Genomic DNA, 21,760 nt, shown 5'->3' on the forward strand with positions numbered 1-21,760 from the left:
AAAAGCCCATGTGAAGAAATGTGTTTTTGTCCATGACTCAAAGATATTGAATTTAGTGTCTCAGAGGAGTAAAGATACCAGAAAATAACAAATTAGCCACTTATCAAAAGATTAATTAAACTAATCAATTAATCGTTGCAGCTCTGGATTATGCATGTTATCTGCCCTTAAAGTCAGAAGTTTAAATTTATTGTTCTGCCCACTTTCCCCTCAACTTCTGCCCTTTCTAATTCTATTTACTGCAAGTTTCTGATGAGAAGAAGATTATAGATGCATGTAAACAAAGCCAGTGTGTGAAACAGAGCGTGCTCAGTCAACTTCCCCAGATGAAGAATAACAGTAACAGATAAAAGAGGTCTGTGAAGAAGAGATGATAATAAGAAAGCAATCTTTTAAGATTGTGCTGCTCACTTCAGAACACAAGGCACATTTACAGAGAAAAAAAACAAACTTTCAATACATTGTCAAGCAAAATAAAAAAAAAAAATCTTCTGTAACAAATTTGATCCACACGTTTTCCATCATTCTGCCAGTTATGCATCAGAGAGTCAGTTAAAAGTTCTGACTCCATCAGCACTCCTGGTCATTGAGTCAAATTCAGAATACTGTTGAAACAGTTTGGTATGAATCAAGCAAACAGTTCAGTTTGACACAGAGAACAGTTACTGTTTACTGATTGTCAATAAGCAAGAAGGTACTGGATGACAGCAGAGCTCCAATACACAAGATGGCACAGGTCTGTAGTAGAAGTACAGAGTTATTCAACACTCAAACTTGTGGTCATTTCGGATAAATAAACAAAATGTACCAAACACAAACTCTTAATTGAAGTTTAACCATTTGTGGTTTTGTAAAATAGAGAAAGCTATTCATTTTTTTTTTTTTTTTTTTAATTTTCAGATTACATTTCCTGAATCCAACCTGCCTCACTCCTCCTCTTCCTCTAACTTTTATCTACTCTGTCTCATCTCTTCCTGAACCTTTACACTCTCCGCTCCTGCACTCAGGACCAGCCCGGCAGCAGGAGGTGAAGAGTCTACCATCGATGCTCTGCAAACACTGATCGTCGTCATCGCCGTCGCCGTCTCCTTCGACACAAACTCCAACATTCATATAGAAAGGCACGTGGCTCATCACTTTCAAAACCCGAGCACTCTTGGCGATGAAGCCAACACTTCTTTAAGCCACAACAAAATAAAACAGGTACACATGTAATAACAATTATAATAATAATGTAAATAATATTAACCACAATATTAAGCAGCATGTTGTAACTGAAAAGAGAAAATATATATATAAACCAATATATTTGTACATTTCAGTACTAAACGTTCAAAAGGATATTAAGTGTTTAGAAAACTATATATAATGTATTTTCTGTATTGCACATAGTCATACTATCACATGTTTGCTGTTGTAAGAACATGTTGCTTTGTGTTTTCATGACTGCCTCCAGAACATACAGGAAGCTGGTTAAGTTACAATGCAACTGCGGGACTGATCTTTGCAAAAATAGCTGTAAAATCATTCATCTTAGTGAATGTGTGTGTGTGTGGGTGTGTTTGTGTGTGTTAGAGCTTTGATTCTCAGTCAGAAACCAACTCAGCTCCATCCAACTCGACAGGTTCAGGCCATAGATTGTATATATAGATGGATGACGTGTCTCCACTTCCTAAAACTGTACAAAAATGAAGGCAAATTATGAGCGCTGCCATCTCGTGCAGTAATGATCGGGGTGTCAAGGTCCACTCCGAACACCCGGCTGACTAAATCATGAGTAGGGCTGGGTATCGGTACTCAATACCTTTAAGGGACTGAGTGAAAATCAATCAACCAAGCAGTGAACCAAGTAGTGACTGGCTCACTACTGCAGTGACTACAACACATACAGTGTGTGTTTGTGTGTGTGTGCCACAAAATCATTCAAAAGTATGGCTGTACTACTTACCTGTGGAATCAAACGAAGTAAAAAAAAAAATACTGCTGGTATTTTTTAAATGATACCCAGCCCTAATCATAAGCAGGGTCCAGCTGTCACTGATGACGTGAAACCCTCTTTTTATAACATGAAATAACTAATTCAAATTCAAATTCACACAAAAATCTGAGAAATTAACACTTGAAAATACAAGAAGATGCTCCTCTGCTTTCACGTTTGGAGAGGTGCCGTGTCATCCATCTTTAAATACATCAATGATTCAGACCTGTCCAGATCTGGCTCTTAATTTTCTTGAATCAGGTTGGGTTTCATTCTATTCATCGGTTCTTTTCCTAAAATAAAGCATAAAAACCTGTGTGTGGTGCTAACAAGTGAGAAATCTGCCTCCCCCGGTAAACAAGTAGTGTAATTTGATGGCAGGAACATTTCTACTCTGTGATTTATGAGCAGAAGTTCACTACATGTCAGGCTTACGCACATAAATGCTACAGTGGTTCAGTCTTTGATCAGGTTAAATCAGAATTGAGCTTGATTTTTAAAACTCAGTCTAAACTCTGCATACAGTCTTTTTGCCCGTGTAGGTTACAGAGATAGTTCAGGTTTTTTTTAAGTGGGGTTGTATGAGGTACTTATTGATAGTCAGTGTGATACCCACAATAGTTGACAGTCACTGCGCACCCCCAGTTTGGGACAGCAGCAGGAGTACCAGTGTAGGAAGCTAAGCAATGATCTTTAAGTGTACACTATATTTAGAATATTCTCACCTCTTTATTTTGCCATCAGACAGCCTAAATATTTGTCTCCTAAAGCCACCAGACTCCTTTGGCAAAAGAGTAACGAGTAAATGATTAATTTAACCTTGTAGAACACAGAAGTTTCTGGTCTACTGCTGCCTCGATCAGGTAGTTTGCTTGTTATTGTGTGATTTCATGTTTTTTTAAAAGGTTATTTCAGATTTACCAAAGTCACACAATAACACAAGCAATCTAACAGATCGAGGGAGCAGTAGAACAGCAACTGCCATATTCTTAAAATGTAAAAATTACCGTTTTTCCTTATGGAGTCTGGTTGCTTTGGAGTGAGTGATATTCTAAACATAGTGTACACTATAGCTTTTTGGTGCTGACCCCGCCACAGCAGTGCATTTCTTAGCCTCTGTGCTGGTACTCCTTTCTGCCTCCCCTAACTGGGGGCAAGTTCACCGCCATCTGCTGTGGGTAAAACACTGATTATCAATAAATACCCTATACAAACCCATTTCAAATAATTCAAACCATCCCTTTAAGGATTTCTGGAGGTGAGCTATTAGATGGTCAGTCGGAGTAGAGCATCATTAACAGGAACAATTTTATGAACACAAGGATGTTTGTAACAGCAACCTCAAAGGGAAGAAGGATCAGGCTCAATATGAAGGACAAAACATTACACTGAACTACAGTTGGCACAAAATGAGGCAGCTGTGGATATATGAGACAGATGGAGCAACCAAAAACATTTTGCTTGCTTAATTTGATCCAATTTTTTAAAAATCCGATCTGCTACAAATGCAGAAATTTAAACCACAGACAGAGAAATACATAAAATTTAAAGGCTGAATGCTGCCAAGTGTGACGCTTTTTCTGTCACACAGCAAGATGGCTGCTGAACTGTTTTTGTCACATGTCAGAGGAATCTGTGAGAATTTATTTGTCCATTTAAGCTTTTTATGGACGCTGAAATCTATCTGCGGAAAGCAACGCCTTTTTCACCCTGTATGACTGAGCATGAGCTGTATTGAATAAGTGTGCGTGAGAGTGTGCATGTGCATGCATGTGTCTTTGTAGCTTATTTTGCAGCAGCTGTGAAAGAGGCGTGTTGCATATTCAACCCCCCTCCTCCTCCCTCCTCCCTCTGCGATCAACAAGTAAACTGGTTCCACTCTTCACATCGCCGTGTCCAATATTTGAGTGTAAAGCAGCTTGGGTAGAGCAGGAAGAAGCTCCTGTTTCAGAAGATCACCGTGGGGGTGTTTCAGTCGCCCGTAAGACCAAGGGTGGAAGGAATGGGACAAGAAACCGCTGGAAGAACCAGAAGCAATCCACGAATTAGACATCCTTACATTCCCAATAATATTAACTCCTCTTTTCAACCTGTACAGTTCCTCTAACCGCACATGCTTCACCCTTGATGCAGTCAGTCACACACAGAATGTTGTTTCTTGGTCCCGGATGAGGGGAGTTTTGTATTTGAAGTCACTGTAGCCGCACTATAGATTCCACAAGGTGGCGATGTCAGCCCTGCTCCTGCATCTTAACAATCACACATGCCAGATTTGCATGAACACACACAAACACACCTGTGTTAGCATGCTCACCTCGACACACACACACACACAGACACAGAAGAAGAAGAGCAGCAGCAGGCGGGAGCTGAATGGTGAGCATTAGTTAACAGACATACATCGCTGTCAGTCTGCGGCTCTAGACATACACTGGCTCACATCCCTCCCCCTGCTCTCCCTCCTCCTCCTCCTCATCTTCCTCCTCCTCCTCCTCCTCCTCCTCTTGCTCATCCTCCTCCTCCGGGCCCATACAGGTGGCTCCGGTGATGCTTGGCGGCACCTCACTGGCCTCAAGCGGTTTAGGATAGCGGAAGGGGCAGCCGTTGTCGTCGAAGAATCTGCGGAAGGTGAACTCATAGAAAGCATGTTCTGGGTGCTTCCCGTGCGGCGAACAGAGCAGGTCCAAGGCCCGGGTGCTGTCCCCGCTGTCACTCCACGCTCCAGGGCCGCCCTCCTCTTCCACGGGGTCGAAGTTGGATGTGTCCATCGGGTGGGCGATCTTGGGCCGGTAGGGTGCTGGCTGCTGCCGCAAATTGCTGGAGAAGTCCATCTGGGTGAAGAAGGGGTGGGCCTTGATCTCGCCGGCGCCGTTGGCACCCAGACGATCCTCTGCAGAGCAGCACAGACGGCCGATGATGTCAACGGCCTCAGGGCTCAGTTTGACCTGAGCGGGCACCTGCAGGGTGCTCTCCCAGTTAATGACCTGCGGAGGGGAGAGACACAATACATGAGGTTGCCACAACTATAGTGATGCCAGCTGCAGAGGTTATACTTAAAAAAAATCAATTTGCTGGATTCATACCTACAACTTTTCATTCATCTTAGTTTTTCTCCATTGTAGTCTATTATTATTCTACAATTTCACTACTAGTTTAATTTGGCAGCTCTATGAATTACCACTTTATTAGCCATTGCCAGCTCTACTGGTCCAGTCCAGCAGACAGCAACAACGTGACAAAATCAGCGTGGTCAGCACCAAGAGGGCATGGCTCAACTGTAGGCCGTTCCCACTTTTTGCTCTATTATATCACTGTATTGATGTAACTTTATTTATTGCTGACAATTATTCCCTTCCTGTTGATTGTACCATCTACTTTAACTCCATTTGTTTATCCTATCGACATTACAAATAAAAGTAATTCATGTGCAAAGTATATCAGATGTCTAGGATGTTGGATGAATATACGGCACATATACAATGGTGCTCCTTTGTAATTACCTCCTAGGCTGCAAACACACAGAAATTACAATAGAAATTAAGCATCAATTAATGAAGCAGGAGGTCTCTTCACAGGTGCAGTAATGTAATTCTGGAGAAAGATCCTTCTTTTGGTTTGAATCTAAGGATAAAGTGTTCACAGGTCATCTCTCCTCTTTCTATTTCTTTTTTTCTTTTCTTTTCTTCCCGTCTGACGGGCTGCTGCTGACAGTGAGGCACTCAACACATCATCAAAGAGGTCAGCTGCCAGAAGCAGTTAATAGTTTTGCTTGGCTTTTCAAGATGGCTAGATTTATTAGTGCTTTGAGTTGGCTAATTACTGTCATCTAACTTAGGTCGTCTGCACTGAAGAGAGCCAAATATTTTTATCTCATCTTTATTTGTCAGGACATAATGAACAGAGATTTCCTCATAATTTTTGTTCTCAATATTTTTTAGTTAATATCACTGTTACAATTTAGTCATGGAATAAAAGGATGTTGACAAATACCCACCCTCAAAAGTATCACAGACGGTGGTATTTGAATTACATTATGCTGAAAGGTTGTTATGGAATTTATGCCCAATAACGCTAAAAATAAACCACTTACTACAGCTTTAAAAAGCAAAACATGAAAAGTGGAAATAAATGTACATTGAGCATTTAAGCTGCATTTAAAAATGTAAATTTAAATAAAATTTTCAAGGTTTGTATTGTTTTGGAGGATCACGGTGCCTGGGGTGTATTTTCCTTTCAGATACAACTGTTTGATTAAATGTAACAGTCTTTTATAGTTGAAGTCAAAGCTTAATGCATCTCACAGAGACAAGCACTGAGTACTATGGCATTATCCAATTAATAATGACCAGCCACCACTGCTATCAGTGCATGAAGAACTGCATCTGTCTATTATGCATGAAATCACACACTCTGGAGCCTTTTCCTGTGGCTGGTTCAGACTGCATTCTCACTTCTAACAAACTACACTTAATTTCTCTTGCTTGGGTGCTCAGACATTTTTATTTGCCTCTGTGTTGTTATTTTTGTGTCACCTGATTTCAAACGGACTTGTTCTCACCCGGCCAAACAAAATAATCAAAAGGAAGAAACACTGCAGAGTTTTGGTGAACTGCTCTAAAGATGATGTCTGCAGAAAACTGACTTGGCCTGCTGTGACTGAACTGATCCACAGGACACCAGGCTGACATTCATTCATTTACTGGTCAGTGATATAATTTATAATTTAAAAATCGAAGTGTGTTTTATTCTTCACTGACCTTGATTTGAGTCTCGGTAGGTGTGGGTGCCAGGAAGGGCGGCTGTCCCACCAGCATCTCAAACAGGATCACTCCCACGCTCCACCAGTCACACAGCTGGGTGTAACCTGCACACAAGACACAAATATCAGATGTCAGAGACAAACTTGCAGCACAATCCAGTATGAACAGTAGCGTTATGTTGCCTGTATGCAAGCATGTGGGATGTATGATAACGTATTATTATCAGTGTGACCCCTAGTGAACAAATCTGGAATAGCAGTGTGTTTTATTGAAAAAATGGAATAATGACATCTCTGACATTTTCGCATTTTGCAACCATCCAGTGGGCTGGTCTGGACCCTTTGATGGGCTAATTCTGGCCCATGGGTGATAAAAGGTTGTGCAGCAATTATCCATTATGTTTTCACTCGCCTTTACGCAGCAGCACCTCCGGTGCGATGTAGTTGGGTGTTCCCACCAGTGAATGAGCCAGGCAGCGCTGGTGCTGCCGGTTGGCACGCTGCTCCAGTGTCATCAGCCGGTCGCCACAGCGACAGTTTGACACATCGTCCCAGAAGTCACTGGGCTCCATACTGTCCTGTCTGACGTGGCTCCCTGGAGATGGAAGAAGGGAAACAAAGCTGTTAAACTCCACTCAGAAAACACACAATGGCACATGACCGGGATTAGCTGGAGATCTAATTGAGATCAATATGAAATCTGATTCTTTATCAGAAATCAGTGAATTTCACTTTGGTACACTGGATTATTCACAGTATATTGTTGTGTTAAACTAAGTGTGTATGTGTATGTTACGATATTTTGGCATATAAATGTCTAAAGCCAACTGATATAATGTCTGTAACATACACCAATAAAACAATAAGCTCTAGGATGTGGAAGGAGTTTTCTTAGAAGAACTTGGTCAGATTTTTCACTACTCCCACAACTAAAAGTAAATTTTCAACTGCACAACATACATGCTGGAGAATGTGTGGAGAAAATGTAGATGTTTTATGGGAATGTAAAAAAATGGAAATAGTGGGATGATAATATGGGTAAAAAATTAGACTTGGCTGTGAATTACAAACAACATTTGTGATGTTAAATCTAGGCAATCTGACCAAGGATAATGTTTAAAGTGAGAACCAATGTCAGTAAGCTCAGCTGGCTGTGTCCAAGAAGACATTCACTAGAAAATGGTGCAAAGAGGATGCTGCTATTCTGAGACACTGTTTGAACACTGCTGAGGAAAGACTCACATATATTATACTGAGAATGCAACAATCAGAATTTATTAAGAAATGTAACAAACAAGCCACTTATAAGACCATTCACAGAGAGACCACTTGAGCCCCTGAATAAAGGCAAAGACATCTAGAACTGTACTGATATGTTGTGTTTTGTGTGAGCGTTTGTTCTCTGGTTACTAAATGAAAAACAGTAAACCCTTTTGGTCATGCAGCGCGACAAGAGCACTGAACCATAACCACAAAGCGCCCCACCTTTCTGGTAGTACTTGGAGTTGTGCGTCCAGCGGAAGCCCGTGCACAAGCCAAAGTCCGTCAGCTTGATGTGTCCGTCCAAGTCAATGAGGATGTTGTCGGGCTTGATGTCGCGGTGGATGAAGCCCATCTTGTGGACACTCTCGATGGCCAGTGTCAGCTCCGCCACGTAGAAGCGTGCCAGAGGTTCGGGGAAGACACCCATTCGGATGAGCAGGCTCATCATGTCTCCTCCGGGGATGTAGTCCATGACAAAGTACAAGCTGTCGCGGTCCTGGAAAGAGTAGTAGAGACGCACCACCCACTCGTTGTCTGCCTCTGCCAGGATGTCACGCTCTGCTTTCACATGGGCCACCTGCACCACAGAGAGCATCATCATCATCAGCTGAAATAGCAGAACTAATCCCTTCAAAGGCACAAACAACCTGTGCCTCTTTTGAGATAGTTTAATATTGTTCACATTTACGTGGTAAAAAGAGATCAATGCCTCCATGTAACTGGCACAAATCCAAAGACAATAATACTGTGTAATATATCCAGTATTAATTTTGTCCACAGAAATTTTGACAATGAGCATTTGTTGTTCGTCCTTTTATTTCACGACTACATTGTGATGACTAGTAAATGAAGAAACTATTGCCAACAAAGTTGCAATTAAATCTCTGTTCATTATGCCCTGATGAGTAAAGATGAGACAAAATGGTTGGCTCGGTACAGGCAGACAACGTAAGTTAGATCAAAGCAATCAGCCATCTCAAAGCACTAATTAATCTAGCGAGTTTAAAAAGCCTCGTGAAACCATCAGCTGCTGCTAAAGAAAAGAAACAAAAGAGGAGAGACAACTTGTTGACGCTTTTGTATTATGTTCAAACCAAAAGAAAGACTGAGTATTTTGTTTCTAATGAGGAACACCTTGTGGATTAAAGAAAAAAAACAACCAGTTTAAAAAGATACCTGAAAACGCAACATCCTGCAGTGTCTGCTAAGGTAAATATCAGTTATGTAAATTGATTGATTTGATAATATGCATGTTAATTACCCTTTAGGACTAAATGTAATATTAGCACAAAGTTAACTCAAAAGTTCTGGCACACTGCCTTTCTCCCTTAACATATTGGTAAATTTGACAGAGCCCATTCCTACTAAAAGATAATTTATGATGTCTTATGACATCTTATGACTCATAAACAGACACTAACTTATCCAGAAAACATTTTAAAAATTTAACATAATTCTTATTCATTTTAGCTTCATGTAGAGTGAATAAATGTGATGTTTCCAAGATAATGCCATAACGTCGCAATTAACAGATTTTTACTGCTGATTTATTGTAACAGAGTTCAACTAAGTGAAACATGACGCTGAATTTGGCAGAAGACCTCCCTAAAAGATAGAAAGACTGTTTTATCAGGCGATAAACATTATCAGCGTTTGATAACCAATGACTTATGCATTAATTTGTATGATATGAAGAATGTGTCAGTAACATTTTCTCTGCCTAGATGACTAAACACAGTTCAAGGTATGCTTACTTTTACAGCCAGGAGAAATATCAAGAAACTGTCTGAGAAAATAGATCTTGACTAACATTTCACTAAAACCAAAAACTGGCTAAATCTCCATTAAAACAAAACAAAAATAAAAGTCTAAAATGTGACTTAAACTAATTACACTTTTCAGTAAGTGACTGTGACTGAAACTAACCTAAAAATTCTCATCCAAATTAACACTAAGTCACTGCCACTGCAGCTGGTATAAAGGCACAGGCCCACAAGACTTCTTCAAAAACAGTTATACTATTTATATATACACAGAGATACATGAACTCACCTGGTTGCGGTTGAGGACGTCTTTCTTGCGCAGTGTTTTCATGGCATAAAGTGCACCAGTGTCCACCTTACGTGTGAGACACACTTCACCAAAGGCACCTATGCCCAGAGTTTTGATTTTGACAAACATGGACTTGTCCATTTTGGCACGGCGTAGCCTGTTGTAGTTGGACTCTTTCTGGTTCAGCATCTTCCTCATCTGTTCCTGCTCTGCTTCCGACAGGCCAGCCTGGGCAGGAAGGACAGTGGTCGAAGAAAGACGGTGAGGGAAATAAACGACACAACCTTTTCAAAAACAGTCTCAGAAACAACTTCAACAAGTCGTCACTTTGGAATTATAAGGGCCTATCTGCATTCTGAGAAGTTTTATAGATACTGAACTTCAAAGTTTTTGCATTTAAAATAGCAAATATGATATGTGGAACCAGCCTCTTTCACACATGAAAATGACACCGTCAATTTATTCTAAACTCAGAATTACAAAATCCTATCAAATTTCTATTGGAACTATGAGATTCAATTTCACAAAACCAACAGAAGCAGTGATTTTCAGAGAACAAAAACAGTTTAATCTGAATTTGTTTTAAACTATACAATTAGTGTAACAACAGAGTTCAAATTTAATGTTTTCTATTTTTATGTGGTTTTGATTTAGATCAGAAATATTGATTATGATACATTAAGATATGTCTTATTTTTGAGGAAAGGATTAAGTAAAGAGATCATTGAAATTAGTATTTATGTTGTCATTAAGACCCCATTGATTGTGTAGACTATTCAATGACCTTTAACGCTCAATATTTATAAGATTTAAGTCATTTAAAGACTTTTTAAAGAACTGCAAGAAGAGAGACAATGCTTCATGTTCACAAAGTTTGATAAATTGCATAATATAAGTTTTTTTTGACAGCATTACAAATGCTTAGCAAGTTTAGTCTTTAATTGTTTATTATCTCACTAAGCAGTTTATTTTTATTATTAGACACCAGCTAGGGTTAGCTGGCTAGCATGGCAGCTAACAGTGTAAATAAACTTGTCAACAAGATCTAAAATTATTGTGGAAAAAAAGAGACTGAACTGTCCTGTCATTTGTACGGCTATCCTTCTCAAGACCATCAACAAAATTCTTGCTCTTGAGGTTGCTTATAAACATCGCATCATGTGACATTTTCTCACGTCTTCTCTGCTTCTTTTCCCTGTGTCACTGAGAGCAGTCACATAGCAAAGAAGCACACCCTTATTTGTCCTCTTGTGCGCAGACTGTCTCACACGTAGATAGAGCCTTAACTTAAAAAGAAAAAACACCTCACATGATGTTAATAAGTTGTCACATAATTTGAATATGCAAATAACTCAATTTTGAAAATTAAAAAGTCTGATGTATCTTTATAATTCCAGGGTAACAAAGTTGATTTTTCATTTATTATGATTAATGACCTTGGAATGTGTCATGACCTGAACCCTGCACCCTGACTTTTGAACTAATTCTGTTACCTAACTGTCTGGGTCTAGCTGTGTTTTTTTTTTTTTTTCTAAAAATGCATTTCAATCACTTTAAAGTGGGTCAAAAGGGCAGAGGCCAAAGTCTTGACTCAGGACAAGCTCATACAAACAAAGTGTGAACTCACTGACTTCTCATTCCAAGACAAAGGTCTCACTGTCTAAGACAAAGTCCTGAGGGAGAATTCTTTGGATGACAACCTCTTGGACATCACTTCCCTGTACAACCCCATTAACATACTCATACTTTCTTCATTGAAGACATTTTCTTTCAACGCACAATGAAAATCAACTGTCAGGAGCCTAAAGCTTGTTTGAGGATCATCCTGACTTTGAATACATTGTTGCTATGATTTCTTTGTCGACATTTATTCAGAGGATGCCTGAGAACTTGAATGTCAGCCCTGTTTAAAACCACCACATAATAATGTAAACTTGGCTGTTTTTATCAAACTGAAAAATGTTGCTGCTGCCAAAATAGTCAGTACTTACATAATCTAACTCTGACACAAAAATAAACATGCCAGCCATGTTTCCTATGATAACGGATCTCAAACATGCTGTAAGACTGTATTATTTTACTAAAATGTACTGAAAATGAGGGCTGACTGGGATTGATAAAAATCAGTCTGAACACTTAAGGTATCATTTGGAAAATGCTAAACACAATTTGTAGTCATTGGACTAAAACATGCAAAACCACAGGTGAGCTCTGTTAGTTTCTATTTAAAGATGTTTTCCAGTAAAGCCAGCTGTTGATGGCGCTCAAGATACCCATTTTCAGATGTGCATGTTCATTTTCAAGTCCAGGTCAGGCTAAAAGGATAGCTCAGATTACCTGAAGAAGAATACTAATCAATAGTCTGTATATTACCTACAATAAATGGTGGTCAACATGCACCAGGTCTGGAGAAGCAGAGAGGAGTATCAGGACAGAAGCTACGTAATGTACTGCTGTGGACAGGGTCAGCAGCAAAATGTATTTTAGCCATTCATACAACCGTACTTCAAATGATCCAAACTATCCCTTTATGATGATTCAACACTTGTCTTACCTTGGACATCTCTTGTTCCAGCTGCAGCCTGCGGTTCAGCTTCTGCTGGTAGGTCTTCATCACGTTCTCTATGTGCTGCTCCATGTAGAACTTGAAAGCGAAAGGTGAGTAGGTCTTGATGCGTGACTCTCTCTTCTCCTCATCACGTCCGTTCTTCCTCACCGGAACAGGTGACGTCTGGATCTGCTTCTTGTCTTTCACTGTTTTTTCTCCCTTGCTCATCTTTGCCTTCTCTTTCACCTGCTGGCTCTCCTCGCCCTTCCCGCTCCCTCCGCTGCCACCATGTGTGCTTCTGGTGGCGGGGTTGCTGAGGTCCTGAGCTCCACATATGGCTCCAGCTCCTTCCAGGGCCCCTGGCTCACTAGCCGCCCCAGACATGAGCAGGTTTTTGGGGTAAGGTGGCGGTGGGCAGCGTGGCTCCTGAGCTGGCTCCAGAGGGTAGGGTTCCTCTGGCATGTAGGCCAGGGGCTCACCTGCGTCCTGGGCCTGAGCCGTCATCCAGCTGGGGTGACATGGCCCCACAGCCGTCTTTGGTTCAGGCCTCATCACACGGATACTCTTGACCGGCTGCTGAATGGGCGGGGATGTAACAGCCGTGATGGTGTTTGGAGGGCCCAGAGAGGGATCTTGTTTGCCAGCTGTGGGTGGTGCAGTCATCGCTGGTCGGACCCCGTTGGGTCCTGCAGAGCGACTGTTGAAGGAGTTGGTTCTGCTAGGGACACGCACCTCCCCCCTGAATGGGCCCTGGGGTTGGGGTTGCCTAGCTGGAGGGGCCCCTTCAGGACCTGGAGGCCCTGCCCAGTGGTGCTCATACAGGTCCAGATTGAGGCTGGCCCTGGATGGTGTCATCAAGCCCTGCGGCATGTCGGAGAAGTCAGGGCCCATGGCCGCCACTCCCCCCGGAGACCGGGACATCATGTGAACCTGGTGGGAGGTGGGGCTGGCCTGCCGCGGGTGGGAGTGAGGGGGCAGGTACAGGTTGGCGGGATACCCTCCACCTCCTCCTGGACCGTTCTGGCCCATGGCCCCTTTCCCCTGCATGTTGACGTAGTTGTCTGGGGGCGCCATGGGAGGCGGTGCCATCTTGTTCTGGAAGGAGGCAGTCCTCTTGACTCCATAGGCTGCAGGCTCCATCATGTGCTGCCTGGCATGGCCATAGTCATAATGGGGGCCTGGGACAGGGCCCCCTGGTGGCTGAGGCTGGAGCTGCAGAGGCTGGCCAGGGACGTTGTAGCTCATCATGGGCCCGTGCTGCTCCATACTGCCTGGGTAGCCCTTCTGCTGGGCCCCTGGAGGGTACATAGTGTTGGCTGGGTTGCTTTGGGTGGCCATCACTGCTGGATAGGTGCCCATACTTGGAGGTCTACCCATCGGGTTCCCCATGGCGGGACCCTGTGCTGCTCCAGACGGGGGCATCATGTAGTTCATTACTGGGGGAGCACTCATGTAGGGTCTGGGCATCTCCCCCTCAGGGCCGTATCCAGCTGGCCCCTCATACATAGGAGCCCCCATCTGGTGGTATGGAGGCATGGCACCTGCCTCACCTGAAGCCTCTAATGTAGGTCGGTGGTCCATTGAGTTTGGCATGCCAGCTTTTCCTGAAAGGACAAGGAATAAGATTACTCAATATATTAAAAGGGGCAGATCACTCCAATATCAATAATGCACATTTTTCTATCCATCTATAAATATAAGAAAAAACAGTGGCCAAAGTCAACTTATCGAGGTTGTATGTACCTGGTGAAGTCTGCTTGATGACACGGACGATGAGCTCATTGCGAGGGTCAAGATAACCCATTTTGCTGATGTACTCTAAGGCTGCTTCAATGTTCCTGCTTCCTGTCTGCTTCAGCGCCCGCACTGCCATCTCCTGTGAAGCACACATGTAAACAATGAGATTCTTTCATGTAATAAAAGAAGCCAAGGTTTTGAAACATTTAATGCTGTCCATACACGCAGCTGTAGAAAAAACATGCATATATGAAGAGGCTTGAATTGTTTAAGGGGTAGTTTAATTTTTTTTTTTTTTTTTTTTTAAGTTGGGTTGTATAATAGCCTTGCAATGTACTGCTTTGTAAACAAAACTACAAATCTGGCCCGACATTCAGTGCCTGCTTTTCAAACACACAAACACAAAAAAACACAAGGAACTGAAACATAAGCTGTTAAGACATTAAAGACATTGCTGCAGGTACCTGCAATTAATCTCACAAAAATACATAGACACAGACAGATAATCTGACTTGAAAAACACACTTAAAAAAAAAGGCATTGGCCCAGTAGGTGCACAAGCACCTGCATCCTCTCTACTAGGGGTCACATACCAGTGACTTCCTGTGCCTGTCACAACAGCACACAAAAAACACGCCACCAAAACGAGGTCAAATGGCTATTGGACATTTGGATGATAACTCCTAGAAAGAGGAATATTTTAAATGCAGGGCTGGTGAAAAAGTCTGTTTCATATTTTTATTGCTTTTTATTTTACGGTGAAATAGACTGACAATGTCATTGTTAATACATAAAAAAACTAATACTTGAAACTTGAGAGAAATTTAAATGGTTGAGGTGGGGAGAAAAATGAGTGAACAAATCTTTAGTCAACACTCAGAGTCAAGGCAATTATCATACCACTGCACGATAATTTGTAATGGGTGCAATTATTTCATGTGAATGATTCAGTCGTTGTAACCTGGCAGCAGGGTGCGGTCCTGTGTGTAGCCCCATGGCACTAACAGACAAGCTTCACTGGGAATGACCAGAAACACTCTATATCACCACCCACCATTTTCAAACACATACTGTAGTATTTTGCAGCATTTTCTCTCCCTTTATTCATTTCAGTATCATTTAGGAATGAAAAGGGACTCAAAACTCGCTTGAGGCTGATAGTTTACAGCAGTTAATATCGCATCACCTTTATTTTCAGTCACACTTGTGCTGCAAAATTGTGATAATGAAATTCAAAGCGCAGATCAATGATCAATGTCATGTTGCTGGACAATCAAACACAAAAAGACAAGCAGTAACATGTGGATATAGCGCTGCTGTCATACTGCTTTAATGAGATTCCACTCTCAAATCTTGCATATGGGAGATTCCCCATCATCAATGATGCATGTATCACCCAAATTATTCATGTCTAGTTTCTTACGCAAATTAAATCAGCTAAACACAATGAAATACAAAAATCAAGCATCAAGTTGTTTCTTATTCTTTAAATTAAAAACAGAGTTTCATTGCATTATTTGTTCTTTTGTCCTCTTCACTCATACACTGGGAACTCATCCCGGGCTCCAACAGGTGGGCCACAGTAAAATCCCAAAAGTATGTAGGTCACCTATGTGAAAAATGTTGGTTAGCCACTTTGGCATCTTCTATTCATCAGCTGCCGTGTAATTTATGATTGAGACGCAGCGGCAAAAATGAGAAGGAGGAAACATGCAGAGCATTCCTTTTACGCTTACAGCCTTTTTATTAAATAATGCCAATCATTTCTTTGGTTCTTGTGTTAACTTAAAGCAGTTCAAATGTTGGGATTTATATGACATGAAAAAAAAAAAATCCAAACTAACAGTTCCACAGACTTAAGTCATAACAAAGTTTCAGCATTATTGTAACAGAATATTCTAAGAAATAGGTCATTGTAATGAATGAACACATACAGCAACTGACTATGTTTAGTTAATACTTATTTATTATAATTAAAAAATACCAGTGAAAATTTACTGTTTCAGCGTCCTGGCATCATGTTGGACAGTAAAGTTTATTATTAAGCAATAGAATATGCTGCCTAAATTAAATATCTTTGTTAACCTCTGTTGAGGGATCATCATAATAAATGTGCATTCATGTATATATTTTATATCCTGTTTAAGGAATATTGGCCAATATATCAGTTTTAGAATTGTTTTTCTCCCTGTTATCGTCTCGATCTGTAGTCTGCTTGCTGCGACCGAATTGTGCATAAGGTGAAAAGCTCTACAGCGGCAGTGGGTGTGTGTCGGGTTCAAGTGTGTGTGCATGTGCACGTATATGTCGGGTTATAGAGAGGTGAGCGTACTGTGTGGACGTGCAGGGCACGGGTGTTGTGTGGTTGTTTAATTCTGTGAGTGTCCTTATTGGTACTGGGTTATTGTAGGTACTGCACTGATCTGACCTCACCTGCAAATCAAAATTACTTTAGATGATGTGGTGGGGGAACAAGACAATGGACAACTGCCTTTATCTTGATGAATTTCCTGTCTTTTTCACAACATGTAAACAAACAGGAGTGCAGAGTGTGAGATAAACACAACAGAAAATCTGTCTTTCCCTCTCCGACCAAACGATCCACACCTAGATGAGGAAATCCCCTGGAATGGCATATGACCTCACTGCAAAGACATTTCAACTCAGACCTCTGCCCGGCCGCTCTGACAGAGCCGGCATTCAGGTGCCCCTGCTGGCCACATGCAGTAACTGCAGCCACATATGAAAGCCTGCTGCCTTTTATTTTAAAATGCTGCTGCTAGTTTACAAATCCCTCCGCAGCCTGGTCTGGTAGTCAGGTAGAAATGCATCGAGCCAGAGCCAAAATGCTAAGAATGAATTTAGCCATTATGCTACACAGAGACAGAAGCAATTTCCTGATGACCTTTCGATGTGCAACAAGTTTAGCTGTTTTACTCTGTCAGCTCATTTAAATCATGGCTTAAAACATTACGTTACTGAGGCTGCTTGTTAAAGTAATCTGTAACTATAGATTTGTTTGCTTTCTCTGTTTGTTTGTATTGTCCATTAAATAAAATTTCTTTTAGGGCGCAACTGATACAGAATTTTTGAGGCTGATGCCGATAACTATATGAGGGAATAAAAAAAATTCTGACATAAATCTATCAGCCAATAGTGTGATGATCCCACACTTGTGGTTATGAAACACTTGTCACATAGATGTGTATAGAGACAAGATATTTTACAGTATAACATTAACATTCATAGCCCAAATCGGCAAATATCAGCTGATAATATGGACAGACCAATTTATGTGTTAGACTCTAATTTCTTTAATCTACTTATCTGTTTGTTTTTGCTTTTTGTTTTTACTGGATTTTAAAGGCAGTTTTAATGTTTTCTTAATGTCATATACTGAATGCATTTCAATGCCCCTGGAAAGCACTTTAAATTGCCTTGTGTCTGCATGGTGCTATATAAATAAACTTGGATTGCCAGTCACTGCACTGCAAACTATTTACAATCATTGCCAGTTATGAGATACACCTAGCAAAAATGAATGTTATCTAATACAACAGTCCTGCTACAAATCCTTCCTACATGAAGGTTATGGGTTTTTTTTATTGAACCTGTTTTAGAGAGGTGTTGTGTTACACTGAAAAGTGTTTTTATTATTTTGCCCATTTATATATAAAAAAACTTCCTTACTGTGTCATTACCATGATAAATATTTAACCATATTAAAATGAATTACTGTGGCTGCGATAACACGCAGGTAGAGGGTTGCACACGTAGATCTGGAGTTACATCAGGTCACTACTATTTTCCTTGCTAACACTGACTCTGGTACAACATGCAAACTGTGTAACACAAAAATGTGGACGATAATGTTATGAGCAAAGCACGCCAACTACTCTGTTGTTAGCTGCAAGACCAAACACAAAAGTCTTCATTTTACATTACTCCCACTATCTGGGGAAGTGAAGACCAGTGGACTGATTTTTGATGAAAAAGCAATTTTACTTCAGACTGATTTCTTAAGAAAGACCATTAAAACACAAGCTTTGGATCAATTGATACTAGGGCTGAGAATTGATACTCAGTACCTTTAAGGTATTGAATGAAATAACCCAGTACAAAGTAGTATAAATCACTGAGACATTTTGTAACCGACTTCAAAACAGTTACTGCAAGAATACAAGGAAATGCAAGAAGGAGGAGGAGAAAGGAGAGGAGGAGAGAAGTTTCATCCCAGTGCAGCCATTTTGTGCCCGTTCTGCCTGCAGTTTCTCAGAAACACTGGTCGCCTTTATTTGTTGCAAGGAAACTAAATCAAACATAAATGGTTTAAAAGTCGGACCATGTACGACTGTGGGGACAGTTGGCTCTCAAAGCCAGGAAATGCCAAGGCCACACAATTTCTATGCCTTCTTTAACGTACGTCTGTGTGTGTGTGTGTGTGTGTGTGTGTGTGTGTGTGTGTGTGTGTGTGTGTGTGTGTGTGTGTGTGTGTGTGTGTGTGTATTGTCCATCACAGTGCATCTTTATAGGTGTACTGCATGCAACGTGCACGCGCCTGCTTTGGTTACCTCCCACTGCATCCGCATGCACACATGCATAACTCTGTCCCTGAGCCCAACACTGACCGTCTACACACACACACACACCACTGTTTATACTTTGTTTCCTGTGTGTGTGTGTGTATGTGTGTGTCTGTTACATTCCTGCGTAGCCAGTAGAGAGTGCTGGCTGCCAGAGCCGCCCAGTAATGTCACATAGTGTCCTTCTCTCACTTGGTCTTTCTACCTCGTTTGCTTTCCTCCTGCTTCTCATCCACAGCTTTTTCTATCTAATTCTAATTTTCTTTAATGATATGACGATAACTAAGAACAGTATTATCAAGTTGTACATGGTTCAAAATGTGTAAGTATAGCACTGCAGAACTAATTTAGTAATGTAGGCATTTCTACCTTATTTGAGAGTACAGTATAGAGCTGAAAAGTAAATGAGTCCCCAGCCAGACTCTAGCTGGGCACAGAGTTAATACATGGTCAACATCTACAGATGCAGGTGTGCTCAAAACAAAATAGTACGTGTTTAAGCTGTTCTGAAAGGCCGTGCTAGACAGTCAAAGATGGGGTGAAAAGCCGTCAAAGAGAGGGGCGGGGATAATGACACTTTAACAGTCTCTTCTTGAAGGCACTCACGCTGTTTCACTCAGTTGTACACACAAAAAGAAGTTGTTGTGTAAAGAACGAAAAAGGAGAGCTTGAGAGACAGCTGCATGTAGAAGGTGTGACTGTTCAACTGCTGGTTTTGGAAAGTTTCTGAACCGTCCAGCACAACACTTGGTTGGAGTTGGAGTGCACTGACACGTTTAAAGGGACAATTCACTCCAAACTCCCAAGAGTTTTGGAGATACAGGCCGTAGAGATGTCTGCCTTCTCTCGAATATAATGGAACTCGATGGCACTTAGCATGTGGCGCTCAAAGTGTTTAAAAAAATTACATTTGAAAAGCTCAGCAGCATGTTACTCAAGATAATCCACAGGAACTATTTTTTATTGGCTAATATCTCCAAAACTCCCACATCAATGCAATCTAGATGGCTACACAGCACTACAGGTAAGAGGAAAAATATGCATTTTAATTTTGGGGTGAACTGTCTCTTTAAACCCCTTGGCCACCAAGACTCACACAGAATTTATGCAGGAGAAGAAAACAATGATCAAACATATTTTAATTATTTACAGGATAAGAAAATGGAGGAATTTTTATATGAAAATAATGGACACATATTTAGCATCTATCAAGTGATAATAAATGAAAAGATAACACAGTTACATTTCTGTTGTGTCTTTGAATATTATTCTTTTAGTTGCATTCTTCAGTGTGATCCGTGCGCAACAGGAAGCATAGCTGAAATATCGGTTCATTTCACTCCCCTGTGCTGAGGACAGGAAATGTGAAAGATCAGAATGAAAAGAGTAGTCTGATTGAAAATGGTGAGAACACATTATTTCCTTCTCTGCAGTCAAGTTCTCTTTTTCCCACTTTGGGCTCATTGAATTTTATCTTTAGTATTACAGAATGGTAAACCAGTTTTAACATGAGTTAAATATTTGGTTTAAAAACAGAGAGAGTTATGTACTCAACCGTCAAAATGCAGTAATGCTCTCTGATTTTTATCTCTTGGATCATTCCCGTCTGTGTGTGTACTGGGTGGAGGCGGGCCTAGTGACCCTGGCTGTCATGGCGACAGATGTTCCTCACTCACATTCCTCAGCCCAGGAAGCAGGAATTCAAGCTATTTGTATTCTGGATAGTCTTTCTCCCATCTTTCCCTCCCTGCCTCTGTCTCTCTGTCGAAAATATCAAGGCCACATTTGTACCCTTGTCATAATGGTTGCGGGCTGCAAGCCGCCAAGTTATCCAAAACGCATAATCACCAGCCTACAAACTCCACGCACACACAAACTGCTCTAACACACTGACATAACTAGCACAAACACTCCTTTTCTTTGCATGAGGGAGAAGGTCAAGAGTGTTTTTTGATATTACTCGTCTCTTTGACCCAATTCTGAAACACATTCCAGAGTGGGACCCTGCAAATCAAAGCCATATGGGAGGATGTTCAGGAGGAGTTCAGATGGATGGACAAGCTGAGAGGGATGTCCATCCATCCATCATTTCCACACAGAGAGCCGTAAAGCCTGTCATGACTTCCTCCCCACTTCTCCTCATACATGGCGTAACCTAACATGCAAAAATCTCGTCTGAAGATGAAACGAGTGTACTGCAGCGCTTAAGCGAGGTGACACCTTGCTTACTTACGAATTATTACAGTGGAAGCGGAGGAAAGCCACGTCCTCCGCCCCAACATATGAACCATAAACACTAACACATACACTGCCTCCAAGTCACGTCCTGTTGGCCTTGCTGTTACATAAACGCTGCACTGTTTGCTTGCTCACATGTCGAAAGCTTTAATATGCTTAGCGTGCACCGGATTCCTGCCCGGCCGCGGTTTGTCCTGTACGTACAGTAGAAGGCCTGTGAGGAATGGATGGCTGAGAAGTTTTGGGAAGGAAAACGCTCAGCGCACTCCTCCTTGCCTTCATTTCCTTTCTTTCCCTGTCATCTCGATGCGTGGCATGCCACCCCCCACCCTCACTCCCCCTCAAAAACATTTCCTCCTTTAAAAAAAGTGATTATGTAACAAGCCACATTGCTCTGTGACTTGCAGCTGGAGAAGACAGGAGAGGAGGAATAGCAGGAGGAAGACGAGGCTAACTGATAAGAGTTGGGCTGAGAAAATAGGGTTGCCTCCAGAAGAGTTGAAGGAAAACTTAGATGAGGGGTGTTCAAGGACACAGTAACAGATCTACTATCTGGAACACACTTGAAAAAGAAAAAAATACAGACCCACAGCCTGGTGGCC

The 21,760-nt window shown here is 41.4% G+C and overlaps 1 protein-coding gene across 1 annotated transcript in view; it reads right to left on the reverse strand.

Moving 5' to 3' along the window:
* Positions 1-2,050: 2,050 nt before the first annotated feature.
* lats2 (large tumor suppressor kinase 2) overlaps positions 2,051-21,760 on the reverse strand; it is a 35,311-nt gene continuing 15,601 nt past the window's right edge. Inside the window, exons 3-9 of the mRNA XM_084724933.1 lie at positions 14,344-14,476; positions 12,607-14,204; positions 10,053-10,280; positions 8,223-8,577; positions 7,150-7,332; positions 6,736-6,842; positions 2,051-4,962 (exon numbers count right to left, since the gene is read on the reverse strand). Of these exons, the coding sequence (XP_084581059.1) occupies positions 4,399-4,962; positions 6,736-6,842; positions 7,150-7,332; positions 8,223-8,577; positions 10,053-10,280; positions 12,607-14,204; positions 14,344-14,476 (3,168 nt within the window). The 3' untranslated portion in view covers positions 2,051-4,398. The remainder of the gene's footprint in view (positions 4,963-6,735; positions 6,843-7,149; positions 7,333-8,222; positions 8,578-10,052; positions 10,281-12,606; positions 14,205-14,343; positions 14,477-21,760) is intronic.

This window comes from Lutjanus erythropterus, chromosome 8, assembly GCF_056507025.1.
Source record: "Lutjanus erythropterus isolate fLutEry1 chromosome 8, fLutEry1.hap2, whole genome shotgun sequence".
NCBI classification, from domain to species: Eukaryota; Metazoa; Chordata; class Actinopteri; order Lutjaniformes; family Lutjanidae; genus Lutjanus; species Lutjanus erythropterus.